General features: G+C 50.2%; 1 protein-coding gene across 2 annotated transcripts; it reads right to left on the bottom strand.

The window, feature by feature from the left end:
- Positions 1-184: 184 nt before the first annotated feature.
- Positions 185-7,002, bottom strand: Prss32 (protease, serine, 32). 2 transcript variants are annotated; one of them, XR_015630503.1, is made up of 5 exons: positions 5,918-7,002; positions 5,294-5,456; positions 3,561-3,877; positions 2,353-3,438; positions 185-892 (listed from the first exon to the last, which is right to left on the bottom strand). XR_015630503.1 is itself a non-coding variant. In NM_001106983.1 (5 exons), the coding sequence occupies exons 1-5, from the start codon at positions 6,045-6,047 to the stop codon at positions 626-628; spliced, it is 1,005 nt and encodes a 334-aa protein (NP_001100453.1). In that variant the 5' UTR covers positions 6,048-6,293; the 3' UTR covers positions 200-625. The 2 variants fall into 2 exon arrangements, 1 of the variants encoding a protein (NP_001100453.1); NM_001106983.1 differs by having other exon boundaries at positions 200-892; positions 2,353-2,516; positions 3,597-3,877; positions 5,918-6,293.
- Between the last annotated feature and the right edge of the window lie 5,694 nt (positions 7,003-12,696).

The raw sequence follows: 12,696 nt of genomic DNA, 5'->3' as shown, positions 1-12,696 counted from the left end.
TTCCCGAATCTTCGTTTTCCTGCTTCCAAGCAGTGGGGCCGAGAGCGTTGTGTGCACAGGAGTGACAAGAATCTGGTGACACTGTATGGGTGATGCCTGCTTATGTGGGAGGCATGTAGGAGCACCCCTCTGGGTGCCTGAGGAGGCTGAAGCTCATAAATGCAGGAGGAACTATGCAGTGGGATAGTGTGTGCTGTTGGATCCAGTCTTTATTGTTTCAGACACAGGTACACTATAGAAAGACCAGCCCAGTCACAGAAGCCACCAAAGGATACCCTGAAAGGTGGCTGCAGACTGTGCTCCACCCGGGAGGGAGAGGCAAGGAAGACTCTTGCCCTCTGCCCCTGGAAACCAACAGGATGTGAGAGGCAGCTTGGGGTCCACAGGGGCTAGGAGACCAGAGCTTAGCTGTCAGTCCCAAGGGTCTTAGTGATGTGGGAGTTAGGAGGCTTCTGTGGGGTGAGGAGGGGGTCCCTAAAGGGCAGAGCATGGATGGGGTGCTTGTCTTCAGGTAGCTGTGCAAGAAGGACACAGGAAGGGGGTCCCTAGGAGAAGCCATGCTAGCCTGGAAGCAGATGGAGGGTAAAAGTTCCGGATATAGATGCTGAGGTGATGAGGCTGCAGGTTAGGGCCCCAGGAGGAGGAAGGCGCTACTGAGGGACGTGAGAAAGAGCAACAGGCCCGAGAGTGGGGTGCTTGAAAGGCTTGGGGAGAAATTTTTTCCTTCTGTGGGTATATTCCACATTGTGTTCTGAATCCATGAGATGTAGACGCTGACATTGGTGTAAACGCCCGGCCTATTGGACAGAGCACAGTCGGATCCCCAACTCACCACCCCTGCCTGGATCCAGACATCGTTAACGTCACAGACCAGGGGACCTCCGGAATCACCCTGAGGAGAAAGAAAGAATACACAGGTGTTGGGGTGGCCTGAGCATGTTACCTTCGCCACACCGGTAGAAAGCACAGGTTGAAGTTCTCCAAGGCAGTCTCTCTTCATCATACTAGACAGGATCATGGAATTGGGAGTTTCTAGAAGGTCTCAGGGATGGGTGCTCTGAGAACTGAAGGAAGCAGTGGTCCCCAGCAGATGGGACACTTGACCTAGTGTCTAAATAAAATAAGAACTCCTGCGGCAGCCGCACATTCAGAGCCAAGAGCGGGAGGCCCCCTCAGAGCGGCTGACTGCTTCTCCCTTCAGCTTGTTTGATTTTATCTAAAATGTCTCTTGGAAGAAACACTCAAGACGTATTTGGCAGTCGGGGTGTGTGGTAGAGCAAACGAGAAAGGATAAAACCAGGCAAGCTCGAACGTGGCCCTGCTCCTGCAGAAAATGAAGTCAAAGGCTTCTAGTGTTATCAGCGAGGAAAGGGATGGAATCTGGTCCCAAAAGAAAACTTTCAGGATAGAAGTAAAATCACAGTTATTCAATATCTCCCTGCCCCTCCCCTCCCCCTCCCCCTCCCTGTCCCTCTCCCTCCCCCCCTCTCTCTCCCCCTACCTAAACTCTGCTGAGGGTGGAGCCCAAGGCCTTTCAAACGTTTGGTAAACACTTTACCACTCACTCACTCACGCACCCCAGCTCTCTGGTCATAATTTATTTTATTTTATTTGACAGAGGTGAGGCATGTGAGAGAGAGGTGTGTGCCATTCTGTGTGTGCATGTAGGCACCAAAGGTCAGCATTGCATGTCCCCACCTAGTCTCTCACTGAACTTGGGAACGTGCATTTCGATTAGCCTGGCTTGGCCAGCAAGCCCTGGAACCTGCCTGTCTCTGATACTCTACCCACCCCCACTATGGGGTCATAGACTTGTACTAATCTACAAGTCTTCTTCATTTTTTTTTCCAAGACAGGGTTTCTCTGTGTAGCCCTAGCTGTCCTGGAACTCCCTTTATAGACCAGGCTGGCCTCAACCTCAGAGATTCACCTGCCTCTGCCTCCTGAGCGCTGGGATCAAAGTTGTACACCACCACTGCCTGGCTGCATCTGGCTTTTTAACTTTTTTTTAATACATGGGTGCTAAGAACTCAAATTCAGTTCCTCATGGTTGTGATGAAGACAATGAACCATCCTCCCAGCCCTCTGATTATGCTCGCTCTCTCTCTCTCTCTCTCTCTCTCTCTCTCTCTCTCTCTCTCTCTCTCTCTCTCTCTCTGTGTGTGTGTGTGTGTGTGTGTGTGTGTGTGTGTGTGTACTCGCACACTACTATTGTTAAGATGCCCAAGCCCCCGGAAGGTTTCACTGTGGTAGGGAGAGGAACACCCTGCCCAGGTTTCACTGTGGTAGGGAGAGGAACACCCTGCCCTCTGGGGTTGTTGGCAAGGTGGCGCTGTCTGTGGCTTCACTCACATTGCAAGCATCCTTCTTGCCTTCCACGAAACCAGCACACAGCATATCTTCGAGAATGACCTGCTCCGTGCTGGGAACGGAGTTCTCCTGGTAGTAGGTATTGCAGGTCTTGGCATCAATAAGAGGCACCTGCAACTCCTGCAGGGTGAAGGGTGGTGGGAGCGCTGGGGTTGGGAGAGAGCAGAGTTAGGAGAAGAGGACACGCCATCGCCTCCCAGCGCCACGCGTTTAACTGAACCCGGTGACCAGGCTCATTTCCTCTGCTTCTTTGATCAGGGCCTTGTTTCCCTACATGAAACCCTGAAAGCTTTGCAATGGTAGTACCCGAGGGTGAAGACAGAGACGGCCTCACATTCCCGACCTGGCAGATCAGGCTCTTAACAGACACAGAGAGGCGATATGGGGAGGCGTACAGCAGTGGAGTTCTGCGTGAACTCCAAGGCTAAGACTGGATTATTGCAGGAAGAGCCCAGGATCACACAGCACTGGCAGATGATGAGAGGAAGAGGGGCTCTCCCTAGAACCCTGAAAGGTTTGAAGCCCAGATAATACCTTAATTGCAGGTTTCTGGTCTCCTGAACTGAGAGTGACCACCTATCTGATTTACCCTCAACCTCGGGACACAAAAGCAAGATGAGATTGCAGATATGACAACAGAGGTGAGGACCATGCAGATGAAATGGAAAAGCCTTTAAAAGCATCATGCTGTGTACCTCCGGCATTAACCCCACTGGGTCAGCACTCTCGAGAACTCACTGACCAGAGGAAGAACCAGGACCCCATTAGATAGTGAGCGCTGTCCAGACAAAAATGAGTCCCTGGCAAGCACTGTCCACAAGGGCCTTGGCAGCAAGGAGGGCAGGAAGGTTGTGATGCAGGCTAGGCTGGCTGTAACACCATCCTTCTGGTTACTAGACGCCAGGAGGGCATCTGGAAGCTGGCAGTAGCCAGCTTGTGGGGAGCTGTTGTGACAATGTTTCAATGCCCCCTCTGTGGTGGGCGTTCTTTGCATTGACTCCATGTGGGTTCTGTCTGAGGGTGGGCACTAGCTCTAGGGAAGGTGTCAAGACTGGCCCTCCCATGGGGCTGGGGATTTAGCTCAGTGGTAGAGCGCTTACCTAGGAAGCGCAAGGCCCTGGGTTCGGTCCCCAGCTCCGAAAAAAAGAACCAAAAAAAAAAAAAAAAAAAAAAGACTGGCCCTCCCATACTCCCCCTACCCTGCCACCAGCTTCAAACATCCTTACGTTGATTTGTGGCAATGTTCCCCCAGCCAGTGACCCAACACATGGTGCCAGGATCCAGGGGGTCTCCAGGTTTCGGGAGGCAGACTGGAAGCATGTAGTCATTGAAGGAGATGGGTGAAGCCAGCTGCAACAGGGCAATGTCTCCACTACTGTGCTCCTCTGCTGAATAGCTTGGGTACTTGATATACTGGGCCACAGCTCTCAGCTCCCTCGGCTCATTGTCCTCAGGGTAGGAGGAGATGGTACCCAGCAGTACTGTGTAGGCAGACAGATGCTGGTCCCTGGGAGAATGGGGAGGTCAGAAAATGAAAGAGTCTTTAGGCAGAGGCTGTGATACTGCCACTGGGCTTTTCTGAGAGCTAAGCACGTGGAAACAATGCCAAACACCTCCTTCAAAGACCACCATTAGTGATCATTGGAACCATAAGTCTCCCATCACTCCCTCCATTTTCCAGGTGCGGAACACAGCTAGGAAAGTCAAGTCACCCATTCAAAGGTCACCTGGTTATTGAGCAGTATATTCAAGCCCTTAGACTCTTGGGACCTACACAGAAGGGTCAGTGTGTAAGAATGTTTACAGTAAGGCTGGAGAGATGGCTCAGAGGTTAAGAACACCGACTGCTCTTCCAGAGGTCCTGAGTTCAATTCCCAGCAACTACATGGTGACTCAAAACCGTGGGGCCTAATGCCCTCTCCAGCCTACAGGCAGAACACTCTATACAAATATATTAAAGAGAACACTCTATACATATAAATTTTAAAAATATAGGGCTGGGGATTTAGCTCAGTGGTAGAGCGCTTACCTAGGAAGCGCAAGGCCCTGGGTTCGGTCCCCAGCTCCGAAAAAAAGAACCAAAAAAAAAAAATTTTTTTTAAAATATAAAAAAATTAAAACAACAACAACAAAAAAAAAGCAAAGTGAAAGAAAGATAAGGAGTGATCCCTGGGAGTGTCCCCTGACCCTGTCACACATGCACTGTGGTATGTCTGTGCCCACGTTCACACCCCTATGACCTCATACTTCACTTATGCCCATCTATGTACACAAAGACCTTGGGTTCTCAAGGGCTGATTCAGTAAGTGTTCTCTCTCTCTCTCTCTCTCTCTCTCTCTCTCTCTCTCTCTCTTTCTCTCTCTCTCTCTCCCTGTCCCTCTCTCCACCCCCCGACCTCCCCATGTGTGTCTGTGTGTCTGCGTGTCTGTGTGTCAGTGGGCATACATGTTCTTGTGCATATATAGAAAGCATAGGATAATCTCAGATGTCCTACTCCATCACTCCTGGCTTGAGACAAGGTTTCCCACATAACCTAGGGCCATACTGGAGGTCAGCAATCCCCAGAGAGCCTCCTGTTTCCACATACACCCCAAGCATAGGCCACACTTAGCTTGTTGCACAAACTTGGGCAGGGGATTTGAACTCAGGTAGGTCCTCATGCTGGTACAGCAAGCCCTCTTACCCTCTGAGCCATTCCCTCCACCCAAGAGGTAGTTTTGGGGAATAAGATTAGGTGACTGGCCTACCAGGGCCAGATAGACAACCTGGGCAGGTAACTGAGACACTAAAATGACATGGCCCTGCCTCATCTCTTGCCGTAGTAGGCAGAGGCTGTGGTTCAAGGGAGAAATGAAGCCATCTGGAAGGAACATAGGGAAATCCAACTGACCCCAGCCCACACGACCCACAGGGAGACACTCACTGGTTAAAGCAGTGGGCAGCAGTCAACACCCAGTCCTCAGAAATCAGAGATCCCCCACACACGTGCACCCCGTCCTCCCGCACGCTGACCTGCCAAGGCCACTGGCCCAGCTGGGCATTCTGTCCTGACACGATGCGGCCTGATGCCCTGGGACGTCCACACACTGCAAGAAATCGGTAGGATTGGGTAACACATGGCTATTCTGCCCTCCTCTGTACCCTCAAACCTGCCTCATTTGTCACAGTCCCTGGGAACTTGACCAGTGGGGACCAGAGGATGTTCCCAGTGCCTGGCTTCTAATATAAGGCCAGAAGGAGCCAGGATCAGACAGCTCTCTGGGTCTGCCACCAAACCTATGATTCTGCTGCCTCCTTCCTGTAATCCCACCTGAAGGCTGAGTCAGGAAGATCAGGAGTTCAACTATGCAGTAAAATGGAGGCCAGCCTGGGCTACAGTGAGACCCGAACTCAAAACTAAAAGAAACGGAATAAAACTTAAAAAAACAAAAAACAACAACAACAAAAAAAAAAAAAAACACAAAACAAGCAAACGGAAAAGCACCCATGTAACAAAACCCGCATCCTACGTACCCTCATGAAGCCCCGCTCCCCGTCCCCACCGTACCTGAGTCCAGGTCAATGGAACTTCTGCCCGTCTGAGTAGACAGGCTGTAAGAGTCAGTTGTGAGGACCTCGCTCCCCAGAAGGACTCCAGGAAGGAGGGTATATAGGATGACGGCAAGGGCCAGCTCCATGCTACACTTGCTGGGGCCAGACACTCCAGGAAGGAGGAAGAGTGACTGCAGCGCTGATGTGGCTTCAGGACTTGCCCTGGGGTGGGGCTCAGCCTCCACACCTACCCTGTAGCCTTGGGAGAGTCCTCACACCTCCACCGCTCCGGGGCACAGAGAGCCTACTTGCTTCATGCTCTGAGGTCCTCTGGGCCTCCCCTTCCTGATCCAGGAATCGCATCATCTACAACCCTCGTCCTTCATTGATGCAGAGTGGTTGTATAGTGTGCCTGGCACTTGCACCAACCACAGTGAGCCTTCATGTCCACTGCTGTCCACCAGAGGGCAGTCATGGGCCTGGTTCTTTGGCTCCAGGGGCCTTCTCAGAGATGGGGCAGGCAGAAGGGCATCCAGCACTGGGCCGGAGCAGGACGCGTGAAGAGATCCTTTCAACTCCTGTGGTATTTGTCTTCTCCAGAAGCTTCTATCCTGTTGGCTACCCTTCACTCGGTCTCTAGGCAACTCCTTTCAAGAAGGATTGTTCCCGGAAAGGCTCACTGGCCTTCCGAACACCCAGATGCCCCCACTGAAATGGAAACTATACACAATGATTACGTCAGCAGCTGCAGTGTGACTTCAGTCACCGTACAGTGACATTATGCTTCAGAACACTAGTCTCAGATCCCGTCTTATCCAATGTTAAAGTTTCTGCGTCCACTTCCGTCCTGCCGCCAATGTGTTCCCCAATACATCTGTAACGGCGCGGTGCCTACTGCGTGTATGCACAGAGCCCTGCCTTCGGTTCCCCAGCGACTGCATAAACCAGGTTGCTGGCTGTGGCACACACCTGCAGTTCCAGTGCTCAGGAGGTCAAGACAATTGAATCAAACTGTTTGAGAAGAACTGGGAGCAGGTTTGGGGATTTAGCTCAGTGGTAGAGCGCTTGCCTAGCAAGCACAAGGCCCTGGGTTCGGTCCCCAGCTCCAAAAAAAAAAAAAAAGAAAGAAAGAAAGAAAGAAGAACTGGGAGCTGTGGCCTTGTCAGAGGAAGTGTGTCACTCGGGGTGGATGTCGAGGCTTCACTAGTCCACACCAGGCCAGTGTCTCTCAACCTGCTGCCCGTGGATCAGGATACAGAGCTCTCGGCTACTGCCCAGCACCATGCCTGCCTGTCCGCCACCATGACGATCATGTACTAACCCCCTGAAACGAAATGCTTTCTGTACTGGCAGGACAGCACACACTTGTAATCTGCCAGGGACGCAAAGACAGGTCATTGGAGCTTGCGGGCCAGCCAAACATTAACAGCAAGCCCCAGGCTCTACCGAGAGATTCTGTCTCAAAGTAAACAAACCGGGGTAGAGTTGGAGAGACGCTGAGCAGCTAAGAGCACTTGGGGCAATTGTGGAGGACCAAGCTTCGATTCCTAGAGCATGGCAGCTCACAATCATCTGTAACCTTAGTTCTGGGGGGGTCTGATGCCCTCTTCTGGCCTCTGTTGGTACTGCATGTATGTGGTGCACTTAGATCCATGCAGGTAAAACTCTCAAACACATAAAATAGAAATAAATAAATCTTTAAGGAAGGAAATAAGGAAGGGGGATAAATAAATAATGTATACAGCACGTACGCCTGTGCAAGTACACACACACACACACACACACACACACACATGGGGAGGGCTCAGAGAATTGCAAGATAAGATTTATAAAGGCCCTTCCTTGGGTTATAAAAGCAATTAGTGATCGCTGAGGGGAGGGAGTGTGTAGCTGGCAGAGCTGCCTGTATTCTGAGTCATCCTCTTCTCGTGTTCACTTCTGGTGATGCAGCTGCCTCTGAGTGACCCATGTTCTAACCAGTAGCCTCAATATCAATGCATTAGTGGGCTGAACCTCTTCTACATCTGCCACTGGTGTCCAGTCTGGAGGAATAGAGGGGGCTGGAGAGATGGCTCAGTAGTTAAGAGCACTGACTGCTCTCCCAGAGGTTCTGAGTACAATTCCCAGCAACCACATGGTGGCTCACAACCATCTATAATGGGATCCGATGCCCTGTTCTGGTGTGTCTGAAGACAGCTACAATGTACTATGATAAATAAATAAATAATATTTTTTAAAAGGGAGGGAGGGGAGGAGAGGGATTAGAAGGGGAGAGGAAGGGCAGGGAAGAATTAGGAAAAAGCAATTGCTCTGGAGAATTCCTCCAAGACCAAAGCCAGTGTCTACTCTGTTAATCTCAGGTCCTTAGGTCTCACGCCCATCCACAACCCTTTCTGTCTTCCCAGGTACCTAGTTCCTTGCTGGGTGCCATAGCAGTAAACCTCCCTGGGCCTCTGACGGATTTTACCAGGACGGCAGGGAGCCGTAGATCCCTCCTTCCCAGCCATGCCTACCAAGTTCCTCATTTCAGCAAGTGTTGCTCTGAATAATCAACACGCCATGCTTCTCCCTCGTCAGACCTCACCACCTGGGACGCTTCCCCTGACACAGACACTTGGTGTGTGCAGGCCGGCCTCCAACACACCCTGACTTGTGGTAGGATGGGGATCCTAGAGTCTGGCTTACCGTTCAGACTTTCCAAACCTTTTATTTTAGTTTAACACTTTTTTCCCTTAAAATCTATGCATTTTTGTGTGCTTGAATGTCTCTCTCGCATGTACAAGCATTGCTCGTGTGCCTGGTGCCTATGGCGGCCAGACAAGGATGCCAGATCCTCTCATAAGCTAGCGTGTGGGTACTGAGAACCTAACTCTGGGCTGCCACAAGGATAGCAAGTTCTCTCAGCCACTGAGCCGTCCCTATAACCCAACTAACACTTTTTGTCATGGAAAAAAAAATGTGTGTGCATGCATGTGTATATATTTGAGTATTTGAGTGTGTTGTGCATATATGTGTGGGGGTGAGGACACATGTGAATGCACACATATGTGGAGACCAGAGGTTGGCACTGGGTATCTCCCTCAATCACTCTCCACCTTCTTTTTGGAGACAGGTTCTTTCACTGTGTCTGGAGCGCACTGATTTAGCTAAACTGGCTGATCAGCAAAGTCCTGGGGATTCTCTTGTCTATGCCTCCAGCACTGGGATCATAGATGTAAGCCATCATACCCGCTTCTTAGGTGGGTGCTGGAGATCTGAATTAATCAGAGTTCTCAAAAAGAACTGATGATAATGATGATGATGGTGGTGGTGGTGGTGGTGGTGGTGGTGGTGGTGGTGGTGGTGGTGGTGATGGTGTGTGTGTGTGTGTGTGTGTGTTAAAAGAGGATTTATGGGGCTGGGGATTTAGCTCAGTGGTAGAGCGCTTACCTAGGAAGCGCAAGGCCCTGGGTTCGGTCCCCAGCTCCGAAAAAAAAAAAAAAGAACCAAAAAAAAAAAAAAAAAAAAAAAGAGGATTTATTAGAGTGGCTTACAGGCTTGTGGTCTGACTAGTTCAATAATTATTGTCTCTCAAAAGAAAGACCCAGAATCCTGCAGTTATTCCGTCCGTGAGGATGGACGTCTCAACTGGATTTCAGTCTACGTTGGCTTCCTGAAGAAGCATCAGCAAAGGAGCACAGCAGCACCGGGATCGATGAGCCTGCCACAGAGGACAAGCAGGCAAAGGCAAGAGCTTGTTCTTTCACGTCCTCTTCAGTAGGTGGCCATCGGAAGGTACGGCCCAGATTTCAGGGTTCATCCCTCCCACCCCAAGTGATCTAGGAAATTCCACACAGGGATGCCCAACTGTTTGGATTTTTGTTAACTCTAAATTTCACCACCGTATGGCCTGAGCCATCATCTGCCCGGGTTCTATTGTGGAAAACACTCATTACTCATTGCTACGGCAATACAAAGAGGCCCCAGGCCTGCCTCTGGACTCTGAGGTTGCACAACTTTCTTTCTCTCCAACACCTCAGCTCCACGGCCCTCACCTCTGCTTCTCTTAACCCTTTCCTCGTTAGCCAGGTCTGCCATACCATCCATCTCTTCTGCTAAAGTGTTTACCAGAAGTTACAGCTCACATTCCTGTCACACTTTTGATCTCATTGCTCTCACACGATGCGTGCAGGCACCTCTCCAGGGGTTCTAAGGGGAGCCGGGAGGGGTGCAGCCTTTAATCCCAGCACTCAGAGGCAGAGGCAGGTGGATCTCTGAGTTGGAGATTAGCCTGGTCTACAGAAAGTGTCCCAGGACAGCCTGAGGCTACACAGAGAAACCCTGTCTTGAAAAAAAAAAACCAAAATTTAAGAAAAACAAAGTCTTTCTAAGGGAAATTTAGGAGACCCACCCCAAAGGCTGTTTGTTCTCGGTTTTCTTTGTTCTTTTTTTCCCCTTTTTGTAATACCGGGAGTTGAACCGGGCCTTCTTTGTGCTAGACACATCTTCTACAGCTAATCCATCCTTAGATCTTTTGGTCGCTGTCCTAGTTTCTTTATGTTGCTGCGTGTTGGGAACCCAAAGGTCCCTGTGCTCACCAATAAGTACTAGAAAGATCAGGAATGTTAAGCACACAGGGTTGCCTCTTCAACAGAAGAGAGTGTCTTAGTTAGGGTTTCACTGCTCTGAAGAGACAACATGCCCACAGCAACTCTTATAAAGGACATTTAATTGGGGCTGGTGTACAGTTTCAGAGGTTTGATCCATTATCATCACGGTGGGAATCACGGTAGCATCCAGGCAGACGTGGTGCTGGAGGGAGCTGAGGGTTCTGCACCTTGATCTGCAGCAACAGGAGACTGTGTGTCACACTGGGCATAGCTTCAGCATAAGAGACCTCAAAGCCCACCCCCCACAGTGACACACTTCCTCCAACAAGACCACACCTACTCCAACAAGGCCACACCTACTCCAACAAGACCACACCTACTCCAACAAGGCCACACCTCCTAATAGTGCCACTCACGATGGGCCAGACATTCAAATACATGAGCCTACGAGGGGAGTGTCATACCTAATTAAACCACGCGGAGATGAATAACCCAGAAGGCAGCCTGTAGGGTTAGATTCTTTTCAAAACCTACTTTAATAAAGGTTCTTAAACACATCAACCTCCCACCAGAGGTAGGGACAAAGAAAATAGAAAATGGTGGTTGTGGACATGTTTAGAAATAGTTCTTTGGGGCGATTCCAATCTCCGTTGTCAGTAGTCCAGTCCAATGGCAAACGCCAAACACGAATCAGTAGCTGCAGCTCGATCCGGCAGAAATCGTGAGGCTCCAACAAATCGGCACAAGGCAAGAAGCAGCCAGAATCCCACCGGAAATTCTTTGGTGCATTTCTCTCTACACAGTCAGGACAAGCAGAGATCTGGGAAGACCTGCAGAGTGTTGCAGGGTGTACCAGTGCAAAAGTATCATTCACTGTCTGTCAGGTTTCTCTTATGCTCTTTCTAAACCCCACGCATCCTCCCAAGTGTCTGCTTCAGCAAAAATATCCTCTCATAAGACAGCTTCCAGGAAAAAATCACGTGACACAACTGAGTCTCCAGAAAAACCAGAAATTTCCACTTTAGTGGCCCATAGCCTAGATGACCCCTGTGATATCTGTAGGGCTGCACCAGATATGGCTCCCCCAGGCTCCCACAAGCAGGACTGGGGGTAGTTAATAGTCTGGGTGACCTCTGTGCCCTCAGTATGACTCAGACCACACCAGAGCCTCCCCAGGCCCTTAAGGTAACACATGTAGCCTATCTTCATGAGCTTATCTTCATGGAGGAAGTGACATATACCTTGAGAAGAGTTTCAGTGTAATTAGTTATGCCTCATTGTGCACACAGGATTGAGTTACACCGGGAAACCTCTATCCAAGTTGTGCTGTACTTGAATACGCCTGCAACGAACTGCCTGGCGTCAGACTCTAGAACCAACACTGGCTACTGAGTCCTGTCGAACTGATTTCCTTCTTACCTCTTGTGGCCTGGTGTGTGCAGAGCTCCCCACAACTGTGATTTAAAAAAAAAAAAGCCCTGACAAAAATAAGTTGGGAGGGCCTGAAAGATGGCAAGGGAGTAAAGACGCTTCCCACCAAGGCTGATGATCTGCGTTCAATCCCTGGAGCCCACGTGGTGGAAGGAGAGAGCCATCTTCTGAAAGGTGTCCTCTGAGCTCAACACTCCTGCTATGGCACACAAGCGCCAACACACACACACACACATACACGCACACACACACACACACACACGCACACACACAACACACACACAACACACTCACACACAACACACACACACAACACGCACACACAACACACACAACACACACACAACACACACACAACACACACAACACACACACATACACGCACACACACACACACACATGCACACGCACACGCACACACACACCAAATAAATCGTTTTTAAAAAAATTTTAGAAGTCAGACAGAAAGCCAGGTGTGGTGGCACATGCCTTTAATCTCAGGAGACAGAGGCAGACAGATCTCTGTGAGGTCAAGGCCAGCCTGGTCTACAGATCAAGTTCCAGGACAGCCAGGGCTGTTACAGAGAGGCCCTGTCTCAAAAAGAAAGGAGGAGGAAGAGGAAGAGAAGGGGGAGGAAGAAGAAGGAGGAGGAGGAAGAGGAAGAAGAGGAGGAAGGAAGGAAGGAAGGAAGAAGAAGAAAGAAGAAAAAGCCACCAATGCCAGACACACGATGCACACTTTTAGTCCCAGCAGTTAGGAGGCAGAGGAAGGCTG

The sequence above is a fragment of the Rattus norvegicus genome, chromosome 10 (assembly GCF_021556685.1).
Source record: "Rattus norvegicus strain SHRSP/BbbUtx chromosome 10, alternate assembly SHRSP_T2T, whole genome shotgun sequence".
In the NCBI taxonomy this organism is placed as follows: domain Eukaryota; kingdom Metazoa; phylum Chordata; class Mammalia; order Rodentia; family Muridae; genus Rattus; species Rattus norvegicus.
Note: the sequence above shows the minus strand (reverse complement) of the source record. Positions and strands in the feature narration are given on the sequence as shown.